This window comes from Cyberlindnera jadinii (genome assembly GCF_001661405.1).
Source record: "Cyberlindnera jadinii NRRL Y-1542 unplaced genomic scaffold CYBJAscaffold_9, whole genome shotgun sequence".
Classification (NCBI taxonomy): Eukaryota; Fungi; Ascomycota; class Saccharomycetes; order Phaffomycetales; family Wickerhamomycetaceae; genus Williopsis; species Williopsis jadinii.
In genome coordinates this window covers 452943-476024 of record NW_017963660.1, presented here as the reverse complement: position 1 = coordinate 476024, position 23082 = coordinate 452943, and the positions used below count along the sequence as shown (strand labels likewise).

Genomic DNA, 23082 nt, shown 5'->3' with positions numbered 1-23082 from the left:
TCACGGGTTTTGCGGTCTTATCGGAGCGTTGAACAAACCCGTACATCCAAACATCCAAACCGCTCATTGTCATCACCTCAGAAACCAAGTTCCTTTTGTGGTTAACTACTGCCAGCCAGGCTTCCCTTTCATCACAAAGATCCAATGTAAAGATGAATTTACTCACTTCCTACAGTGTGTTCCAATAATGAGATATCCCCGTGGTATTATCAAATAGCTATAATGTCAATAATTGCTCAATCGTCGAGATCTTTGAATCATAACTCGTCCAGGTATGTCGGAGGTTGTCGTTTGCTCCCAATAGTACAGAGTACTAACTGAACCGAGTAGAACGTACGTGGAGTCCATTCCAGCCACTTCAAGATCTGTTCCAAGTCTTGAATGCCCAACGATAAGCAATGTTCCTTTGACCAAGAGCCATTTCCTCGACGCCTACAGTAAGGCGAAGTGGAACCTCTCTGACGTGCCATGCCCACCGTGTTTTAAAGGTGTTGAACTAATGTGCCCACCAGACCATTACAACGAGGCATCAAGGTTGAAAGCAGTCAAGAAGTACATGAGCAACGAACAGTGGCGGGACTCGACCAAATTCCAAAAGATCATATCCATGGCTTTGAAACAGTTCCACGTGAAAGGTGCCTCTATATCTCTTGTTGATGCTAAAAGACAGGTCATAAAATATGAGGCTTCTTTGCAGGTCAACGATTGTCCTAGAAGAATCTCAATTGATGCACACACAATATTATCTAATGGTTCATTTGTTCTCCTGGATGCGTCAAAGGATTGGCGTACCAGCACGAACCCTTTTGTCACAGATTCGCCATATGTTCATTTCTACGCAGGTGTTCCACTTGTTACAAGTTATGGTACTATCATCGGTGCCTTGGCAATATTTGATTGCTATCCAAGGAACAACTTTGACGAACTGGCTCTATCGATGTTGAAAGATTTGGCATCGCAAGTGATGACTATTCTAAACACCCCCGTATCCCATTCCTTGCCAAAAGCTGTAACTTCCAACACTGTTCCCTTGATTAAGATGATTGGTAGACCAACGAGTCATAAGCACGCTTTCTCGAACATTGCCTTATACGAACGAGACGGCTCTGGTAGTCAATACGGCCAAAATCATAACTTCATGTACAACAAACAAGAGGCGTCATTACTTCAGAATGACTTGTTCCTCACAGATGACATATTACACAGGTTAATTGGATACCGTGACATAAGGACCGCTTCTGTCAAGCTATGTGAAATCATAAAGACAGAGTTGAAGTTTGACTTTGTATTTGTTGTGGAACTTCGGACATCGCAACAATTCCAAATATCACCAAAGTACTTTCCTCAGTGTAACGTTGTTAATGCGGAATCCTTTGATAAAGCCAAGAAGCTAATTGGAAAGGAGAAGCAGCAGTTGAAAAGTCGTATCTTGGGATTCGCAGGTGGGAGTGAGTCAGATATGCCATTAGACTCGGAATTTTTCTATGGTGCTCTACGTTCAGAGTTTGGTATCTTTTATGAGGCTGTACCAACACACGCCTCGGTGAAGCTACACTCTGGAATATGCATGCAGTTCTACAGGTTTGGTTCAAAACTTGTTAGAAGGGTTAAAGTCCTCAAGGCTGAGAGACCAAGTAGTAAGAACAAACCAATCGATGTCTACTTGAGATCTGGTGGATATTTGATTGCTGCTTTCAACGATGAGGAGCGTAGAATTGATGATTCACTGATCAACTTTATATATGGAGCTTCATGTTCACTTCGTCGACTCTTCATTGCGAATTAACAGGAGTCTTTTGTTCTCTTTGTTACTGTTTAGTTTGTAGTGTAAGGAAAACAGAGAGCGCGCACGTACAAGAGCCATGGTGAAAAAAAACAGTAATGTAAACATCAACAAAGATCAAAACAAATGCCCAGAGGGTACGTCATCAATGTTTGCCGCCCTGAACGTTAGCGAGGAAGTGACAGCGCTTGATGCAGAAGAACACACAAGGGAATTACAAGTGCGTTTGTGATGGTTTGATGGCTCGAGTTGTGGCTGTTTGTGCTGATAGATACTAACATTTCTAATAGATTGAAGAAGGATTCAAGGTGTTCCAGCAAGCGTTGAAACACCAGAAGAATTGTTCATTTGATGAAGCGAAAGAACTATACAAAGAGCTATTCCGCATAGATATAATCTCAAACGAGCTGGTTACGTCCCCTTTGATTCGTACATTACGTTACCTTGCACATCGAAACCGAGGGCTGTTGTACTTTGATGAGCTTAGGAACAAGATAGACACAATTGATCCCCTGGAGGCTATAAAGATATTGGATAATTCGGTAGAGGATCTGGTAAACTCACTGGTTCATAATGATGGAGATAACAATATAATCAATCTCTTGATTGCCATCTTCAAACTCTTTGGTAAGGAGAGACTGTCACGCTTCACTGTGGAGTACGAACTCACCAAGGAGGACAACGAGGACGTTATAATCAATGTCAATACGAGAATGAATGCACCAGTACTAAGACCTTATCTAAAAGAGCTTACCTTGATCAAGGACAAATTATCATACAAATCTGAAAATGTGGAGTCCACGTTCAAGTTGCCCGATGTTAGCTTTTTGCAAAGAGTGAAGAAATACCTCGATGAGAGACAACAGGATGCTACAATTGATCGAAAGAAATGTATCGAACTCAGCGAGTTGAGTGTTAAGGAGATCTTGTCTGCTCTGTCTTTGCCCTTATCAAGGTCAAAAGCCAAGTACCAAAGGTTTATGGATGCGTATCAGCTTAGAGAGGATATAATTGTTGATTTCAAATTCGAAATACCAGAGGATATTTCCCCCAAATCAACACTTGAAGCTACTGAGATAAAATCTGATCATAATGTGGAAGAAGCGAAACGCCAGTGTACAGATGAAGTTCAACAAAGAGTAAGTAAGAGAACGAAAACTTCTGACGATGATCCGGTCAGTAACGATTTCCTCTCTTATGGCCAACGGTTTCTTTCTGCTGTTGGATCGTTGCTCGGACAGGACATCAGATACCCGTTGACGGGTGAACTTGCAGCTGCATCTGGTGACTTCGTGGTGCTGTTAAATAATTGGAATCAAAAATGTTCAATGTTTTTGTTGGATTCATCTCAAGATCATGATGATTTATCCATAACTGAAATCATCAATTCAAATTCCGCCAACGAGAAAAAAATAACGAATGACATTGATGAGACTTCTGCTATGAAAGGTATCAAAGAATTTGTCGAAGATATCAACAAGACATCTTATTCTTATTCTGAAGTACGTATCAAGTTTCTTCAATTCTTTATGTCAAAATTTGACGGTGGTGGTTCGTTGATTGAGAGGTACTTTCTTGGTCCTGGATCGTACGCTATAATTGAGGGTCTGGTCATAGCGGTTGAGGATCAACTTTTGGATATAATACCAATGGTTTCTGTACTTGAAGTTCTGTTAGAATACCTGTTAAGGTTGAAACTAGAGTCAAAGACTAAGGGAATCAATGGGAAACAGCTTCAAGACATTGAATTTTCCATATTGCATGTGGACAAGTGCTTTTTGAAATGGCTAAAACACCTTGAAGAGGTTGAATTGGAGGATAAAGATCAGCTTCGGCTTAAATGGTGCAAACTCCTGTATATCCAACATTTGCCAAAGTTTGATCTAGAATTCCTACAGGACGAGCTTTCACTTCTTGTTGAACGTTGCGAAATAGTTTTGGATAAGGATGTCATCTCCTTTGTGAATTTCAATTTTATCCCTTCATTGTCTACAAAGAGTATTAAATCCCAGAAAGACAAAATCGATCTTATTACGACTTTTGAAAAGACCTTAAACAGCAATGACGGAGACAACGCCGAAAGTGAAGAGCTCCTAGAGGCTCTTCTACTCGATTCTTCGCCAAAGGCATCTTTAGTTGCCCCACCTTCAATGAAGAAATTGGTAAATGAGAGTGGCGTTGGGCCACAACTACGACTTTGGAAAACACTTTTGAGATCATATGCCAAGCGTCTTGACTACAAAAGTTACACAACGGCACTGTTCAAACTGTTTGGGTTTTTATTGAAACGCATCTCAGGTGATTCTTACTCTTCCCTACCAGAAGTTCAAAGAACCCAAACTTTACTTACAGTTTTGGGATCCATCGCAAACTTCCTAGAAGAGCTGCTTTCAATGATGGCTGAATGCAATTGGAACAGCTCTGGGATGGATCAATCTTTAATGCCAGTGGCCATTTCCATATTCGAAATTGTATACCCATTTTGTTTGCAAGAGGTTTCCAAGACTGACACGAAACCGCGTTTTGTTTTAAAGTTGAGAGACCTTATCCTGAATGTGTTGTCCCTTATAATTCTTCTCAACAATGAAAAGGATGATACATCTATCGAAGTGTGCATCGATCTATTAAGTGTGATTCACGAAGAAATTGGACGATTGAAATTCTGTGATGCCTCTTCAGGTAAGTTCTTACAGCTATCTCAAAACATGCTAAAGACTGCAGATCCAACGAAGTTTGAATATGACATTCTACAGCATCTCAACTGTCGGTTCCATATATCTATCTCTTCAGAGAACTTCACGCCATTTGATCATGGAACATCCAAAGTCGAGCTTGACATTACTTCTTCAATTCAGTTCAGCAATTATTTATTCAGTGTGCTTTCAAAGAAAAAGGACCCCCTTGTTTCAATTCCCAAGCCTGACCTCAAGAGCGCGCTTGACTCGTTCTATGAAGCAATCGGTGATCCAGACCTTGAAGATTCGTATATTTTCCACAATAAGTCGGTTTTAGATCAGTTTCTTGCTCAACCTCTTGATTTACCAGTATTGAAAAGTGCATTTTGCGGGGACCTTTCTCTCGAGCTCAGAAGACTAAGAGGAGAAACCCAGAAGATCATAAGTCAGGGTCTATACTATCTGGAAGCTGCTGCTAATTTGAATATGTTCAAAGCGAGAAAAAAACAAGCACAGGGTAAGGTATCAGATCTCGAGAACGTTGTAAAACAACTGACTTCGGACTTGCTTTCAGGAACAAATCGTATGGAGACTTGGCTCCTGCTCGGTGAGGCGTACTCTTTACAGGTTGAAGATGATCTTACATGGACTTCTGACAAGTTGAACTCTTTGGAAAAGAAGAATGCAGTTGCTACAACACAGAAAAAATCTATTCTCTGTTATTCTGTTGCTTTAAGTATGTTTCTCCAGCAGAATACATCTATGAATTCAACAGGCGCTAGAATCTGCAATTTGTTTTCGAAAGAACTTTATCATTCATTGATGAAACCTCTTGACAAGTACGCGTTCTTGGGCACAACAGAGAATTCACTCCTGAATGTTAATGAAATTATAGCCAAGAGAACCACATTGGACGATAGGAAGGCCAATATTGTCATCAAATTGGCTCTAAAGCTGATTAAGATGTCATTGAACTACGATCAGTCATCATGGGTAAGCTACTTCTATTTGGCAAAAGTTCTCCATAAGCTGCACCAAAACCCTCTCAAGATTATTAACGCTTCACTTAAATCATGCTCACTGAATTATGGAATCATTGATTCTGGTTATCAGCTGTGCTCTTTCATTCACAAATACTACACAGCTGGCATGATAACTGAGAGTAAAGGTGCTGATAAGCTTAAAGAAGCCAAACTCTTTTCCGATTTACCTGCCCCGGAAACTTTGGAACATGGTTTGTCAAGTTTACTTATACTGGCACTAAGAAGGCTTATTTCATTAGATAAGAAGAAATGGCATCATAGACCTAAGTACAGGATCGCAAAGATTTATTGCGAACTTGGAGAGTATCGGAAAGCAGCGGACGAAATGGAGACATTTGTATTACTGAAATCCATGAACAAAAGTTTGATAAACATCTGGAAAACTGATATGGAGGCACCAGGAAAGCACTTTGTCTATACATATCAGTATTGTCTGTTTTATATCAACATTTCTGGACATCTCTGTGATATAGAACGTCTCTCGTTGTTTATCAAAAAGCTGCGTCGGTTTGGTGCCAGTATCATTGATCTTCCTGATGCATGGGATAAGTCCTGTAATAAGATATGCTATCTAATGAGACAACTCCTCCATGTGGACCATGGATACACAGATGTTGAAGTTCCCAAACTACTCTACTCTGAGTTTATGGTCCGCCAACAAAAGCTTACAGACATGCTGGAAAACAACCCCCTTTCTGATACTGATATTTTCTTCATTGTCCTTCTTTATGAAATTTCTGAGGTTCGAAGAATGAACAATGGTTTTGGAGCTACTTCTCTGATTGATGATACTTTGAATGCAGTTTATCTCAAGTATTATTTACGGAAGCTGGATGACCAACCAGAGCTTCAAGTCACTGCATCTGGACCACCCGACCCTTCGGTCAAAACCAAAGTGGCTAGAAGAGATATAATCACTGCAGCCACAACGATGTTAAAGAAATTGGATACTAAAATTAAAGATTACAAGATTGCTGAAGATGGCCATTTCAAGATTCCTGAGGACATGATCACTGAATTGAGATCGCTGGACGTTTCTCCCGTGGCTGCAGACGTCACTGCCTCGCCGCGCTCTGACAAAGGCCTGACGTCTTCTCCAAACGAAAGGGTTGCGCCAGCTACACCTTCAGTCGATGCTGATAATAACGTTCAAAGTGAAGAAGAAACATTCCACACACCACAAGCAACACCAAGTAAATTATTACCCAAGTAAAGAATAAGGATATTTTTTATTGAGTCTCGTATTGTAGATGTATATATCAAAAGGTATTTATCATTTGGCATGAGAAAGGTGTATGTTGAAGAATTGTCTGGCCTTGACCTGTTCAGGTGTCAGTGAGACATCACCATACGTAATTGGGGCGTAGAAGATGAAGAAACCAATAAGAACCACAGAGAACACAAGGACTGCAATGTTCAAGTTTCTTCCTCTTCCAAGGAAGAACTCTGCAATCGCACCAGTTAAGAGTGCTGCCAGGAGATGAGCTGGTAGATAGTGGTGCAAGAACTTTTGTCTGGTCATTAAGAAGAAGAAGACGTAATGCGACAAGTATCCAATATACAGGAAGCCGATATCAGCTAGTCTGTTGACTTGAGCAGGAGTGAAAATTTTGATTCTTCTCTGCTCTGCAAGCTTTGCGCCAATATAGACACCTGCAAAAATGACCATTACCAAAACTTCAGTCCACCATCCGACCAAGTTACCGATGAAATAGATTTGCAATTTCTTATCTGAATTTGTCCAGAAGCTGACTCCAGATAAGGACAGAGGCCAGCTACTTGGGTCAGATGCGAATGGATGTTCACTACTCAACTTGTTATTGTGAGAAAACATCAGGAATTGCAACTCCCACCATTTGGTTAAGAATGGGAGTGTTTTGACACTCTTTGGCACATAAAACTGACGAGCATCGTTGAGGCCAACAATTTCATCAAAGATCCATGAGTTCGAGCTAGCAGTCGTATCTTTGTTACCGTTAACTTCGTATTGGTTAAATGCCCAATCTGGTAAAGTAACATCATCATGGGTCCAAAGAGCAACGTTTGTATCCTTGTGAAGAATTCTGACAACAGAGCCCTTTGTCTTGATAATACTTCTTGACTTAGCTCTATCAGCAGGCAACAATTTGAACAGAGTCTCGTTGAATCTGTTCTGCGCAACTTCTCCCTTGACAGTAGTGAACTCCTCGTTTGTTGGATACAATGGAGACGCAACGTCGTGTGCAAGCATGTACGAATCCGTGCCAACATGGTAGAGTCTCACAATATCGTCGATTCTAACAGCATGACCGAGTTTTGACTCTTCTGGGAAATCTTGTGGTGGTAAGATTATCCATTCGTTATTTGGGTCAGTGCCGTTAAACGCAGTGACCTGTTGACCCTTAGAAGAGACACGTCCATCTTCGTAACGCAGTGGGTAGAAGGCATCATGAGAGTGCAAGAGCAACTCTGTTTCCTTGTGTTTCAGAGTGATGGTGTCGTAGTAGTTAACTTGTTTGGCAGTAGCTGCCAATGGTGAATCACCAAGGGTTTCCTGGAACGTTGAACTCATAAAGGCGTCACCTGTACCTGATTTGGTCAACACGGCAAAGTGGACGTAGAACCAGAACAAGTAGATGATGAATGGCAGAACGATCAGCCCGTAGAATCTTGCGACAAAGTGTCTAGAAACTTCCCTGACGGTCAACCCGCTCTCGATGTCGAGCAAATGCCACAAGTCAATAATCACAGCAAATCCAATAGTTAGGAAAGTGAATACACCAACATATTTGGTCGAAATGACACATGACAATGCGACACCTGTCAATGCCAACCATTTCCACCAGGTCGTGGTGAATGCCTTTTTCAACTGTTCGTTTCTGAATCTAACGTATGCGTAGATGGAACAAGCAACGGAGAGCAACAGGGTAGCATCCAACAGAATCAATCTTGTCTCTGTCACATGTGCATTGTCAAACAACACGATAAATGAGGCCAATGAGGAGGCTGCGATTGAATAGTCCAACTGTCTCATCGTCAAGAACAACACTGGCACGGTCAACGAGCCCTGGATGGCCTCCAGGGAACGATAGGCCAAGTACGGAGCCTGGTTGGTGATGTACGAGTCACCAATCTTGTCGAACTTGAAAGCGCCGTCGTAGCCAACGAGGTACCCGACTCCTGCAATCAACAACTTCGCAAACGGAGGGTGTAGATCAAAGAAGTAGGTGCGTTGCAGATAGTACGACGCAAACTTACCAAAGTGCACCTCGTCAAACACAACCTCGTTCGGAAACCAGATCTTGTAGAATCTCGTGAAGAACGCCAGCGCTGTTATCACAGACAATGCAATCACCTCGTGGCGTGGGTCTTCCCTCTTCAATGGCGCTTCCTCCTTGCCGCTCAACACAAATTCAACCTCATCTTGTGCCTGGGACCGAGACTGAGGAGGCGACGACGAGGACGATGAGCTCTTCTTGGAAGAATTGACGTTCCTCTTACGTACCGAGGACATGTTTCTGTCTCTGTTTGCTGTTCTGTTGCCTATTTAATACTCAACGGTGTGCACCAGAGGAAGAAAACAGCGCTTTGTCGACGAAGCGCCGTGTTGAAAACACGCTCTTTGTGTACTCGTGTTCATAATCGCATCAACTGTTTTCGCCGTTAGGGGCCGCACATTCCTGCCTAGCCCGCGCGCGCGCGCTGGGCGGGCCTGGCTGGCGGGCCTGGTTGGAGCTTGACGAGGTGATGGAACACATTATACGTGAACACTTGGGCAGGGTGGGTTTGGAGGCTGTGAGAGAGGAACTGAGGGCAATGATATACCGACCAGTGTTGATTAGAAGCGTTGCGACGAGTGCCAGAAAGGTGGCGGCGAAGCCGACGTCCACGGTGAAGGCGGCATCGAGGAGTACGCCGTCAGCAGCGGCTACCAGGACGGTGAAGGCAGCTGGCGGCACTACTGGTGCTGGTGTTGGAAGTAGAACTGTGCCGGTTAAGGCCAAGGTTGTGGAAGAGGAGGCAAGTGTGGAGGAGGACTTGCCCTTCAATCCGCCGGAGTTCAATCTCCAGGTTGGACAGTCCCAGCGAGACTTGGATACCAAACCATCAGGTTTGAAGTCCAAGAAGCTGGATGACTTGTTCAGAGGGACGCTCCATGATAACCCTGAACACGATTCTCCTGCTGTCTCGTCTACAGCGGGTGGTGTTGATATACCCTGGTCGACGTCGTACTATGGGCTGGGCTCTGCTCCGTTCAGCAAGGAGACCCAGGAGTTGTTATCAGAGAAGGTTGACGTTACAGATATTGAAATCAAGCCAGATGGGTTGATATACCTACCGGAGATCAAGTATCGTCGTATCCTCAACAGGGCGTTTGGAGCTGGTGGATGGGGGTTGGTGCCACGCTCAGAGACCTTTGTAACAGATACGCTATTAACGAGAGAATATGGCTTGATTTGTATGGGAAGGCTGGTGAGCATCGCAAGGGGCGAACAGGATTACTTTTCACAGGATGGTATACCCACGGCGACTGAAGGTTGTAAGAGTAATGCTCTCATGAGGTGTTGTAAAGACTTGGGGATTGCCAGTGAACTGTGGGATCCAAACTTCATCAGAATGTTCAAGAAGGAATACTGCGATGAGAGGTTTGTCGAACATGTCAGTACGAAGCGTAAACGTAAGATGTGGAAACGTAAAGACCGTACGTTCGATTATCCTTATAAAGTGTGCTAGTTTACTTGTCCCGTGTCCTGTGTGTATATAATGCTGAATTCATACGTCCATTGATCGTTTCTGAAATACATAGAGTCCATGATTGGTAAATTCCAACCACTAGTACTCAGAAGCAGAACGCCTCCACTTGGCATCCACTTCGTCAAAGACAATATCACCCGAAGAAATCCTTGAAGAGTGCTGTGACTGACTGCCATTCGTGTCTCCGTCACCGTTAAGCATTCCACGCAGATTCTGCCATGAAGATCTCTTACCCAAGCTGAAACCCTGACCATTGCCAACTTTCAAAGTGGAGTTACTAACACTTCTTCTTCGGCTTCTGCTGGCCTTAGCAGCATCCATATCCGCTTGTATCGACTGGTACTCTAACGGCACGATGTTGTATGACTCTGGAGAAGAAGTATACCTCCTTGGCGATGGGAAGTTGGAACCAACAACCTCATCCACAATCGCTCTTTTAACTGTGGATATGGAAAGGAACTGCGTTAAGGCATTGACACCTTCGCCATCACAGCATAGCTTGTCCTCCATCTCCTTAAAAAACATATCGATATCGCTCTCCTTCTTCCGATACTTGGTGGTCTTGTGCAACACTTCACTCGCAAAGGGTAGGAGTTGTGTCTCATAGAGATTGAGTAACTGCGCCAGCACCACCTGACTTTGCAGTGAGTAGAACACGGAGAACATACTCATAAAGTGGAAGTTGACATTGGCAAAGCTTAGCACGAATAGTACGAGCCAATAGCACACCCAAAAGACCAAGATCCTCTGTGTCCGTACAACTGAAGACAAGTCGGAGCCGTTTGAAGTTACTACCGATAGTTGCAAGGCCTTTAGCGTCAAGACAACGGGTATAGCAATCGACACACTAATCTCTGCAATTGGTATGAAATACCTGTCTAATAGCATCTGTGTATAGCTTCTCTACCTTTGGGCCAACGGCTTGATCTTGTAGGTATTGCCAGTCCACTATCAAACCTCTTCACAAGAGCAATCGCACACAAAAGTTGGCTATGTAATCACGGCTTTATGGGGACTTTGCTCTGCGGCTACCGAATGTTCCCGGCCGGCTTTATGCACAAGATTTAACCGGGTCTACATGACGTCATACCTCTGGTGTATATTACTACGGGCCTATAGAACTGTTTCAATCTCGAGATTGGTTATTAAGACATCCTTGATGGCCAGCGACGTGTCGTTTATGATCTTGACCATGCCCTTCGAGGTCTTCTCCACGGCCCTTTCCGTGAACAGGATGCGCAGCACACCTTGAGGTCCAACGTCTATGCCGTTGACCGTGCTGATTCTGAAAACGCTGTTTGCAAACAGTTCATCTTCTGGGGTACATATGCCACCGAGGTCGTACTGTACGTGCGGGATAGCGTGTTGGTTCAAGAACGTGGAATCGATCAGCTCGTTCCTGGTGTCGATTTGGCCATATTTCAGTAGTTCTAGCTTTAAAACCAGTCCATTTAGCGACATCACCGTGAAATCCGGGTCGGAGTATCTCAAATGGCAATTCTTTATATCACTGATTTCACCAAAGTTGAAGTTCATATACGCCGTTGTATATTCACGGTTGCACATGGCATTTGGTGGGGCGAAGACGGAGTAGAACTCTGCCTCATCAACAACCATGGACCTATAGGAGCCGAATTGCGATTTGAACTTTGAATCAATGACAAACGAATTTGGGTCCTCTAAAAACTGTGAAAAGAACCCATCTGTGCTGATAACTGGAGAACATTCCTCGCTGGAAAATGCGTCTGTTCCTAAGACATTCTCATCTATAGGTGGTAATGAGTGTGAATCGTAATCATCAAATAATCCTTTCAGAAAGCTAACAACTTTCTCGTCCCACGACAGCTCACTATCGTTAGAAGTTGATGATTTTTCAATATTCACATCCAAATCATTCTGTTGCTTCTGTTTGAAGTGCCTGTAGCTTGACAAAACACCAGAAGGTAACCAAAATGGATGTCCCTCTGTGGAGAAGATTATCCGTTCGTCATTGTTCAGCTCATTATCTTCATCGAAAAGCAGGTACAAATACATGAATGTCTCGCTCAAGACAAATGATTCCATCCGATCTTGCATCTCTTTCGTTCTAATGTCTCTATATCCTGCAAACCCACAAGGTGCTTTGAATACAGTCTCATAATCTTCCAGTATCTGTTCGCCAATTCTCAAAAATACAGGATCCTTAGTTGCCCTGTACAAATAGTACGTTGATTCGATAAACTCTGGTCTCAATGGATACCACTCCAATGAAATAACTTCCTCATCGCTGAACATCACTTGGGATTTGGCATCCAGTGCTATATAATCCCATCTCTCTGGAATACCCCCGTATTTGTCCCAAAGCTTCAAAAATGGCATGTATAGAGTCATGGCATTTTGAACCTTTCCAGAAAGGACTAGTAGCCCTGGGAAGAAGGCACTCAGTGCATCAACCCATGGTGTTACAATCATTGCTGTATCAGCATGTACGTTAGTCATGAACCAGCTCATCTTTGCATGTGACATCAACGCTTGATAGGATTTCTTCCAAACAGTCATTAATTCACTATCATCGAACAGTATGGCACCTTTCAACGCATACTCGTAGAACGAATCGATCGAAGCACCGATACCAGTAATTGAACTTAACCATTTGCCTTTTAATGGGTTTAAGCTCATCGGAACCAGATCAGTTGGTGACCTTGCATTCCAGATTGAAAAGTAGGCATCCCTTGATACTGTTTCAAACAAGGTATCATTGGTAAGAATTGAAAGAAGAGTGAGTTCCAGCATTGGTGACCCAGCACCCGCAGTACAGGTTTCTTCGATCAACTTCTTGGGAATTTTCTCAACACCGGTTTGCAAGTTCACTCGAGCAACGGGTATCCCGTTTGGTGACTCTGTATAGGCTCTTATGAGTCTGCTGCCGAGGTCGTGTGCCTTCCTAAGAAGAAACCCATCGTAATTGGGCAGCTGGAACTTGTACTGTGCGTACAGATGAGCCGATAGCAAAGACCCTAATGCCCTAATGCTTGTCTCAAATACCTGGACTGTGGAATCTATGTTGAAGTCAATCTCACGAATCACCTTGATGTACTGTTCAAACTTTTCGACATCGCCCAGTATGGCAAATGTGGTTATCGAGTCGACAAACGTCACTGAATAGTTCCCTAGAACATCATTTCTATCAATATCAAAGACATCGTCACTTCTCTCGTATTTCGTACAAGATAAAGGCCGTACCTCATCTGCTGGAAACCCATGTTCCATGTACGAATCCCACCCATGGTAAAACAGCACCTTAGTCTTGTTGCGGAGATGACTCAAGTGATGCTTTGTAAACGAGCCGTGGGAACTGCTGGTACACTGTACAAGACCGAAAAACAAACAGATCCATAGTATTCGCTGAATGACCATACTATGTTGATACTGTCGGCTCTGCTTTGGGTCTAAGATGGATGAACACGTGTGTAAATCGAGGCTCTGTGTGTAATTATCTAAGCCCAAGAACCACGTAAGAGGTAGTAGTGGTAGTGGTGGTCATTAACAGATTACGACCTTTTGTCACGTGATATCTCACGCGTTCCGGGGTAAATGTTTACATTTTACCCAAACCGGAAATATATGGATAAATAAGCCGCATAACTTGTTCTGTGTCAGCTATGATGTCTTGTGGACAATAGTGATGATTTGAAGGCGATTCCAGTACAAAACCCTTTGATTTCTATTCAGGGCTTACCTTTAAACCACTCACAGCACTTTCGAGCAACGTTAGGATAAAGTCAGATAGTTCTATAACGCTAATCAAATGTCACAGGCACCAGTTCAACCACTTCACCAAATCTTGGACTCCAAGGAGAACGTTGCTAAGGCAAGGGTACAACAATTGAGCAACCAACAGTATGTCTAGCTTCTACAAATTTGTTATCTCTGTGAACGACGCCTAACACGGCCTTTCTAATAGAAAACTCCAGTATATCTCACCTTCTGATAGAAAGGAGAACATGTCGCCAACTTCCAAGAAGCTTATGGATCACAAGTTGCGTAACCTATGGACGTGAGTAATATCCCACCAGGGCATTTATGCACAGCACACTAACAATTACACAACAGAGCCCCGGTTAAGAAGTTATCTGGCTTGAGACTAGAGCATCAGGACGAAAATGAGTAAACTGTTTACAAGGAGCTGTGCGTCCATCATCCTTTTGTTTCAAGGTTGGCGATGGCCTTTTCATGACACGCTACTGAAATACCCCCGGATCAGCTCCTAGTAGAGACACATTTTACGATCTTATATTTCTCTCGGGATAGGTTAAAGCTGTTGATGTAACAGTGTATATGGTTTTGAATATGGATATTATCTTTTTGTTTTCACTATTGCGATGGACTCTGGTGTAGCTGATGATCAAATCTGTAGTCCATAGTGCTATGTGTGTGTATTAACAGCGTGCATCGTGTTCTGCTCTGAAGGTGATAGCCCTGGTTTTCTTGCTTTTCATCTCAACGTCACATGACCTCGGTAAGCCCTAATTTTTCGTAGAGGACTTTACCAAGGTTCCGGGTGTTTGGATGTTTTCGCCTAATCCTGCAGAAACTGCGAAACCTGCGTCTGAATTGTGACTGTTCAAATTTTTCGCGATGGGAAACTCGCCAAACGCAACGATACTCAGACTGAAAAAAAGTGGAAAGCTCTTCAATATCACACACAGTAACAACCACCAACAAACCATCAACAACATCACCAACACACAATGGGTAGAGGTCCAAAGAAGCATCTTAAGAGATTGGCAGCACCATCCCACTGGATGCTCGACAAGTTGAGCGGTGTCTACGCTCCACGTCCATCCGCTGGTCCACACAAGCTTAGAGAGTCCTTGCCATTGATTGTCTTCTTGCGTAACCGTCTCAAATATGCTTTGAACGGTCGTGAGGTCAAGGCTATCTTGATGCAAAGACACGTTAAGGTTGACAACAAGGTCAGAACTGACGCCACTTTCCCAACTGGTTTCATGGATGTCATCTCCTTGGAGGCCACCAACGAGAACTTCAGATTGGTCTACGATGTCAAGGGTAGATTTGCTGTCCACAGAATCACCGATGATGAAGCTTCTTACAAGCTTGCTAAGGTCAAGAAGGTTCAGTTGGGTAAGAGAGGTATCCCATACGTTGTTACCCACGACGGTAGAACTATCCGTTACCCAGACCCAAACATCAAGGTTAACGACACCGTTAAGATTGACTTGACCACTGGTAAGATCTTTGACTTCATCAAGTTCGACACCGGTAAGTTGGTCTACGTCACTGGTGGTCGTAACTTGGGTCGTATTGGTACCATCGTTCACCGTGAGCGTCACGAGGGTGGTTTCGATTTGGTTCACATCAAGGATTCTCTTGAGAACACCTTCGTCACCAGATTGTCCAACGTTTTCGTCATCGGTGAGACTGGTAAGCCATGGATCTCCTTGCCAAAGGGTAAGGGTGTCAAGCTCAGTATCTCTGAGGAACGTGACAGAAGAAGAGCTCAACAAGGTTACTAAATTTTTCAATTTTAAAAGTTTTCTGAGGTTTTTTTGTTGAAGATTGGAGAGTTGTAACATAAGAGAAGAGTGTGTTGTCATGAAATAAGAGAACAAGACACTGTTTTCTTGATGTTTTATTGTTGCATCATTTTGTTAATGATAATGCAACTGGTTGGGTGAAGTGAAACCAGGTGTGTTGTATATTTTTGTTTAGGTTCTAACTACAAATAGAATCGATCATCTTTCGGAAGCAAGCCTGTAGTACCATTAATCTGTAAAATAGTCTCTCAAGAGAACACCAGTGCTCTTCCCACCGTAGTAGTGAATGTCTCGCTCCGAATAGCGATTCGTCCTGTCCAAGTGGTTGATAGCTTCCAAGATGTAAGGCTGGATGAAATCGTAGAAGACTAGGTCAACCTGATCGTTAAGGGGATCTTTCTCCTCATAGGAATCCACAATATTGGGTGCAGGATAGTATGGGATGGAATTGTGAACAACATCGTCACCATCACAGCCATAATCGTCCCGTGTGGTCAACCCATATTTCAAACCTTTCTTGTGGATATCAGGACAACGGAGATTGTCATGCTCACCTGCCATTGAGTTGAACTGTTGACTCTTTTCTCTCTGGAGTAAGATTGATGCCTTTTCCGGGGTAGATAACTGAAGGATAAATCTACCATTGTTGAGAAATGGTGGGATGGCTAACGCCAGATCCTTAGGCAAAGTGATGACATTCCAGTTATTCTTGAAAGGTGAAACGATATACTCTTGATCTCTTGTGAAATTTCCCTTGTACAGGTCATATCTTATACTTCCAGAGTTGACTATGATCAGCCGGTTCGAAGTTGAAGACTGTACTTCATTTGCACCTTGCAAAGTTGGTAAAATGGTGGAGTTCAACAACGTGTAAACGTTCAAGGGATGGCCATATGGGTATCTGTTGGACATGTATGATCTGTCGACATAGCCATAGCTATGAGTTAAGTTCAAATGCCGTCTCATCTTTGCTATATGGCTTGTCATCTGCAAGCCCTCAGGCGTGTCAAATTCCTTATCGTCGAGTCCAGTATGATGTTTGAAGCTTTCTCTGTTAAAGTCTACAAACCTTCTATTGAACTGTACGCCTGTCTCGGTTTGGTTGATGCTTATCCATCCCACAGTTTCACAATAGCGGCCACTCTGTAGCCCTGTTGCGAGACGGTCAAAGACGGCAAAGTCTCGTATATGAGAGTGGCCTCCAAGGTACTGTACCGGTGTGTTCGGGTACAGCCTTCTCAGATGGATGTGCAATGAGAGTAGCTCATGTTCCTCAACGTCTGTCACTGGGATATGGCCAAATACAACGATATAGTCGATGTCTGTCTCTGGTGTGCGTGCCAACAACTCGTTAAACCAGCTCTGTTTCAGCACTTTCGACAATGGCGTCACTCTTGTTCTGGAGTTGAACCGTGTGAAGTCAAAGAGGAACGAGAGTGCCAGCACTCTGTAACCTCTATTGGCTGTCTTGAATATGCGATACTTCGAACCAAAAGGTACAAATGTTCCATTGTCCAATTTGAACTCCACGTTACTAGAGACATATCTATCTCCAAACCTCTTCACAGACACCTCATACTCCTGTACAGAGTTCTCCTCCGTGTACAACTCATGATTGCCCAAAGTGACCAAGTCGTACTCCAACGAATTGAATATTGAAGTAGAAACAGCACCGTTGGGCTCTGTGATATCGCTCAGTCCGTTGCCATCGTGCTTATCACCAGTATCGACAACCAATAGATCTGAGCCCTTCACGTCGTTCAGCTCGCGCAGCTTAGCGGTAAAAGATATGAAATCACCCCAGTCACCACTGTACTGTCTCTGGTTCAAGTGGCCTGCGTACCAACCGTGCGTGTCAGTGGTGTGGAGGAAGTTCAGGTCTCCCCACACAAGCTCTCTGAACTGTGAGTTCTTTGGCGGAGAGATGTGTGGTTGTTGCTGTACAATTGGGCTCTGCTCAGACGCAACAACTAGCTGTGTCAGGACTGAAAGGCAGTAAAGCGTTGATTTCTTCATACGTTGGGTTGTTCGTCTGGTTCGTGAGCCGTGGGAGATGCCTTGTCTCTCCTTTTAGGCCTTTCCCTCATTGTCCATCCTGCGCTAGTGGCCCTCCGCAGTGTTTACTATGTCCACCTGCCGTGGGCTCAAAACCGTCACGACGTGTTCGCGGGGCCTACGCTTCAAACAGCGAATTGGAAGGAGAAGAAGGGGGAGAAAAAAACACTGGCGGCACTCAAATCACTCACTCACTCACCTCCATAACACCACAACACAACTCTTCGTATACAGGATAAGAAGAAAATGAGCTTTGAGGAGGAGAAAGTCGCTGGTGGACAATACGTCAACTATCCATCACCACATTTGACGCCTGATAAGTACGTTCCGGTGGACACCTTCAGCGCCACGAGAAGTGCTCTTGGTTACGGTGCAGCATTTGGTTTGTTGACTGTTGCTACGCAAAATGCGGTGCAGAAGAGCAGAGTTGGTCCATTGGGTATCATCACACGTTCCGGTACCCTTTGGGGTATGATTGTTCTTGTGTCCGGGTCTTACAAGTTTGCCTCCTCTGTTTTGTCGAACCTTAGGGAGAAGAAGGATACCTTGAACGAGTTCTACGCCGGTCTCGTTGCCGGTGCCGTTGCAGGTTTGCCAACCAAGTCTCTTGTGAAGGCTGCTGGCTGGTCCTTTGCCGGTGGTGTCATCACCGGGCTTGTGTACTGGTCTGGCTCGATCGTCGGTCAGCTTGGATCCAGTTCATACGCATACCGCGGTGTCGGCGTTGAAAACAACTTCAAGCCAAAGCCAGCGGATGAGGCTCAAAGACAAGGATTCTGGGACGTCTTGAGAAGACGTCCATTGAGTCAAACTCTGGAACAGCTCGGAGAAGGTGCCTTCAAGCCATAGAGAGCGTGCTTACCCTCTTCTCGTTGTTTTGAACTATTTATTACCTCCTTTTTTTCTTTATTGAACAATTTATTTATTCCGATATATGCTCCTATATATCAACAAACACTTCTATTTATTCATTACATATATATAAGCATGAGCCATGAATGTACATCTCATCTGAAGTATTTCAAAAAGGTCCCCCTTATTGTATGAGAGAGTATAGCATCCACATCGGAATTCTACCCATCGGAATCTCTCTCTTCGCGAACTCGTTTTATCAATTCATCGATTCCCGTTCCTTTTTCCCTCCTCGCATGCCAAAAATTTTCTTAAACAGAGGAAAGCCTGTTTTGAGTTCAAACTTTAGAAGATTTTTCCCCTTCCTTTTTTCATAATCATCTGTTTAAGCCATACACCAACCTACAAGCTCAATTCATACGAGAAGAGGACTATTCAATCAAGACTTTTGTCTATTTCAATCTCCATTGGAATTCTTGTGCGTGTGTCTTTGTATTTGGTTTTTTGGCTGCTTCTTATCTCTTGCTCCATACCCTCATCTGGTTGTATCGCTCTCACTATCTCGTTAAAGGGTAAGTTCTGTTTATCTATCACTAGGGAGAAAAAGCATGGTGTTGAGATAACGAGTCAAGGTAAAGCCGCAAGCAAGGACCTCAGTTCAACGGTGCAAAGTCCATATATCGATTGATCAACACGCTAGGCACTTCTCATGCCCAAAACAAAGGAAACTGGACTGCATTGGAAAGTGTCTTTCGCTCTATCTTCAAACCGTTCTCTCGCGCACGCCAGCCTATTGGCGATTTACGCCTTCCTCTACAAATTACTAACAAAAAAAATCTGCCACCAGGGGAAATTTTTACCAAACGGGCCACCACTGACCATCCGCATATCGCATCTTTACTCCCACGCCCCCTCTGCTTTTAATACATTTTATACAGCTTTGCCAGTCTACCATACAGGGTCCTTTATAGATAAGATGGTTGATTTTGCAAAGACTCTTTTTGGATTTGGCGGGTTCAACAAGACCGCCGCCACGACAAGCGCTGAGCGAACCAGCCAATACACTGATAAGGATCAGCAGGCAGGCCCACAACAAGGGCCTGTGCCAACTCAACAGCAGGTGGAAGGGCAACAACAGCAGGAGGAACAACAACAGGTAACGTCACATCAACAACAGCAGCCACAGCAGCCGTCATCCCAGCGTTTCCCATTCCAGCAGATGGCCACACCGACAACGGCGTTGAGTGATAACTCGTTTGCTTATGGTACCACCACCAGACCTGATGACTACCAACCACAAACAGTGCTGTCTAAGGTTGCAAGTGCTCAAGAGAACAACACTTCAAAGCTCAAAAGCGCCACTGCCACACCGCCTGCTGCTGGTGAGGCAACCGTTGGGAGCAACGTTAGTGACACTACAGCTGCAACGGCAAACACCGGACTGTCGATTCCTACTACTGCATCAACAACATCGGAGGCTGACTCTGTTCCAAGGGGCAAATTAACCGTGAACATTGTTCAAGCTCGAAACTTACTCACAAAGACGTCGAACGCTCAGCCATATGTCGTCTGTACTTTTGAGAGCTCCGAGTTTATCACCCATGGTCCAGAAAGCGTTGATAACCATCCGGCTTCTCATGTACAGATGTTGAAGAGGGATCGCCCAATTCCAACGGCTTCAAGACCGCTCTATTCAAGACAATCATCATCACAACACTTGAACAGACAACCACCTAGAATGCCACAAGAGCAACAGCATAACCAGTACTCAAATAACTCTAACCCGGTTTGGCACCACGAGACTATATTCGACGTTGTCGGAAACCATTCAGAATTAGACATTTCTGTATATGACTCTGACGAGACGTTTCTAGGACATGTCAGAATCAAACCAACCATCCAGACGAAGAACAAGAACAATGAGTGGTTTAAGCTCCAACCAAGAGTTGACGGTGAGCGTGTCAGCGGTGAGATTAACGTTAGTTGGGCTTTTAGTACAACTGGAAAGAGACATTACGGTCCAGAGGATTTCGAGGTGTTGCGTCTCTTGGGTAAAGGTACTTTTGGACAAGTGTTTCAAGTGCGTAAGTTGGATACAGATCGTATCTATGCGATGAAGGTTCTTTCCAAGAAGGTTATTGTAAAGAAGAAGGAAATTGCTCATACCATTGGTGAACGTAACATTTTGGTTAGAACTGCTACAACTGCATCACCGTTCATTGTTGGTTTGAAATTTTCATTCCAAACACCGACAGATTTATACCTTGTCACTGATTACATGTCAGGTGGTGAGTTGTTCTGGCATTTGCAAAGAGAAGGTCGTTTCCAAGAGGACCGTGCAAAGTTTTACATTGCAGAGTTGATACTTTGTTTGGAACATTTACACGACAATGATATCGTTTACAGAGATTTGAAACCAGAAAATATCCTGCTGGATGCAAATGGTCACATTGCCCTCTGTGATTTTGGCCTTTCCAAGGCTGATTTGTCAACAGATGCCACGACCAACACATTCTGTGGTACCACTGAATATTTGGCACCAGAGGTGTTGTTGGATGAATCCGGTTACACGAAGATGGTTGATTTTTGGTCTCTGGGTGTGTTAATCTTTGAGATGTGCTGTGGCTGGTCCCCATTCTATGCTGAAAATACCCAACAGATGTACAAGAACATCGCCTTTGGTAAAGTCCGTTTCCCAAAGGAGGTCTTAAGCCCTGAAGGCCGTTCATTTGTTAAAGGTTTGTTGAACAGAAACCCGAAGCACAGATTGGGTGCGCAAGGTGATGCACGCCAGTTGAAGGAGCATCCTTTCTTCCAAGATGTTGATTGGGACCTCCTGAGACAGAAGAAGATCCCACCACCTTTCAAACCACATCTTTCGAGTGAGACAGACACATCTAATTTTGATCCAGAATTCACCAATACCAGTGCCTCTGTCATCAACAAACAATTCCACATTGCATCAACTCCATTATCACCTGGTGTCCAGGCCAATTTCAAAGGTTTCACCTTTGTCGATGAATCCACTATGGAGGATTTCCACTCAAAGAGAATCACACAACCTTTCGGCTCCCTAATTCCAGGAAACCCACACCTGCCTCCAACTGAGGACGTCATTGAAGATGAAGAGGAGGACGAAGAGCACAACAATGACGTTGATATGGATGGCGATCATGAAATGGATGATGACCAATTCGTCAATGGTCAATTTGATCTTTGAACCGCTATACTGTGTTTTCACTTCATAGTGGCTTCCTCCTCGCCTGTTCTGCACCCCTTGGTTATCTCCTATCTTTTCTTGTGTGTTTCACTTTCCAACTGTACTTCTTTGGTCTCCCAGTGGATTCTCATCCACTAACCTTGTGCTATTTCTTTGGTTTCCATTTCACCCTGCCTTTTTCTTTCCGACCTTAGAAATATGGGCCATTGGATGTTTAAATATGCCCCTCTCATTGTGTATTTGTCCGTTTCCCAGTTATTTGTTTTTTAGTTATTATTGTTTGAGCGCATCCTTATACAGATTCCATATACATACCACTCAATCTCCATAGATCAAGTTAACCATCCCACAGTACACCTTGTGCCAAAGAGGTTGAAATATGCTGAGCACCATCATCGGTATGGACACGTCTCGCTCCAAAGCTGAAACGTTCTAGACTGCAGAAGCATACTATTAATACCTCTCACCGCATTTACAGCCTAGGAGAAGAATGGGCATTGATGTACTTGTGATTAGCGTATGATGCAGACTGCAATATCAACTGAAGTGGGAAATAGTAACTCTTGATGGCTTGCGCCTCCACCCATCACAGGTTGCTATGTGTGTATAACATGGGCATCGATCACGGATCTCACCTCGGCGTGCCGTTTCACGGGCAATGCACTATGATCTAAATCGGCTATAGCTGGTAGCTGGACACATATATATCGTCTCTACGGTTTTATAAACGGGTGTCTAAGGTACCACCATTACAATTCTCGTCCAGACGTTCACATATCCCCCCCTCTCTCTCTCTCCATGCACCGTGTAGCCTCTAACTTGAAACAGGACTGTCATCACACAGTTCACCACGGCTTTCCATATAACACCACTTTAAGCAACGGTGCATTCCCTCTACGCTTCTCCCTATCAATGGCCAACTACAGCCTCTACGCTATAGCTTAAGCCCCTCTTTTCTCGCCCCTGCGATCCAGCCTGTGGCCATGCACACCTGTGCACATTGCCACAGCGATATAAAGACAAGTGCCACCACTCTGTGTTCCTCCGTGTGTTTTAAATGAGGTTGTGCCACTGGCTCTCCCACAAGTTGAGCTGGAGAACCGTGGTGGAGTTCCCACCGGAAAATACAAAAACAAAGAAAAACCAGGAAAAGCACTTCACAAACAACTTGCGCTATCGGTTT

At 44.0% G+C, this 23082-nt stretch overlaps 10 protein-coding genes across 10 annotated transcripts; 6 read left to right on the top strand and 4 right to left on the bottom strand.

Annotated features, from left to right (window-relative positions):
• The first annotated feature begins 121 nt into the window (after window positions 1–121).
• CYBJADRAFT_168400 (GAF domain-containing protein) lies at window positions 122–1858 on the top strand. The gene is made up of 2 exons (XM_020215353.1): window positions 122–272; window positions 331–1858. Exons 1-2 carry the CDS (start codon window positions 223–225, stop codon window positions 1784–1786), a joined length of 1506 nt encoding a protein of 501 aa, XP_020069941.1. The 5' UTR covers window positions 122–222; the 3' UTR covers window positions 1787–1858.
• A 60-nt stretch (window positions 1859–1918) lies between these two features.
• Window positions 1919–6724, top strand: HIR3 (Hir3p). Its single transcript, XM_020215352.1, has 2 exons — window positions 1919–2003; window positions 2074–6724. Exons 1-2 carry the CDS (start codon window positions 1932–1934, stop codon window positions 6712–6714), a joined length of 4713 nt encoding a protein of 1570 aa, XP_020069940.1. The 5' UTR covers window positions 1919–1931; the 3' UTR covers window positions 6715–6724.
• On the bottom strand, window positions 6717–9057 carry PMT4 (dolichyl-phosphate-mannose-protein mannosyltransferase). The gene has a single exon (XM_020215351.1). The coding sequence runs from the start codon at window positions 8992–8994 to the stop codon at window positions 6775–6777; it is 2220 nt and encodes a 739-aa protein (XP_020069939.1). The 5' UTR covers window positions 8995–9057; the 3' UTR covers window positions 6717–6774.
• Window positions 9058–9174: 117 nt separating this feature from the next.
• Window positions 9175–10314, top strand: MGM101 (Mgm101p). Its single transcript, XM_020215350.1, has one exon. The coding sequence runs from the start codon at window positions 9228–9230 to the stop codon at window positions 10212–10214; it is 987 nt and encodes a 328-aa protein (XP_020069938.1). The 5' UTR covers window positions 9175–9227; the 3' UTR covers window positions 10215–10314.
• Window positions 10264–11206, bottom strand: CYBJADRAFT_103725 (uncharacterized protein). Its single transcript, XM_020212042.1, has one exon. The coding sequence runs from the start codon at window positions 11121–11123 to the stop codon at window positions 10314–10316; it is 810 nt and encodes a 269-aa protein (XP_020069937.1). The 5' UTR covers window positions 11124–11206; the 3' UTR covers window positions 10264–10313.
• Window positions 11207–11324: 118 nt separating this feature from the next.
• Window positions 11325–13639, bottom strand: MNL1 (alpha-1,2-mannosidase MNL1). Its single transcript, XM_020215349.1, has one exon. The coding sequence runs from the start codon at window positions 13629–13631 to the stop codon at window positions 11349–11351; it is 2283 nt and encodes a 760-aa protein (XP_020069936.1). The 5' UTR covers window positions 13632–13639; the 3' UTR covers window positions 11325–11348.
• Window positions 13640–14940: 1301 nt separating this feature from the next.
• CYBJADRAFT_168395 (40S ribosomal protein eS4) lies at window positions 14941–15991 on the top strand. The gene has a single exon (XM_020215348.1). It carries the CDS (start codon window positions 14966–14968, stop codon window positions 15749–15751), a length of 786 nt encoding a protein of 261 aa, XP_020069935.1. The 5' UTR covers window positions 14941–14965; the 3' UTR covers window positions 15752–15991.
• Window positions 15992–16000: 9 nt separating this feature from the next.
• On the bottom strand, window positions 16001–17788 carry SMN1 (Smn1p; the record flags this gene model as incomplete). Its single annotated transcript, XM_020213388.1, has 1 exon — window positions 16001–17788. The coding sequence occupies one exon, from the start codon at window positions 17786–17788 to the stop codon at window positions 16001–16003; it is 1788 nt and encodes a 595-aa protein (XP_020069934.1).
• Window positions 17789–18032: 244 nt separating this feature from the next.
• On the top strand, window positions 18033–18852 carry CYBJADRAFT_168394 (Tim17/Tim22/Tim23/Pmp24 family protein). The gene has a single exon (XM_020215347.1). The coding sequence runs from the start codon at window positions 18074–18076 to the stop codon at window positions 18674–18676; it is 603 nt and encodes a 200-aa protein (XP_020069933.1). The 5' UTR covers window positions 18033–18073; the 3' UTR covers window positions 18677–18852.
• A 1046-nt stretch (window positions 18853–19898) lies between these two features.
• On the top strand, window positions 19899–21899 carry SCH9 (serine/threonine protein kinase SCH9; the record flags this gene model as incomplete). The annotated part of the gene is made up of 1 exon (XM_020212807.1): window positions 19899–21899. One exon carries the CDS (start codon window positions 19899–19901, stop codon window positions 21897–21899), a length of 2001 nt encoding a protein of 666 aa, XP_020069932.1.
• Window positions 21900–23082: the final 1183 nt, after the last annotated feature.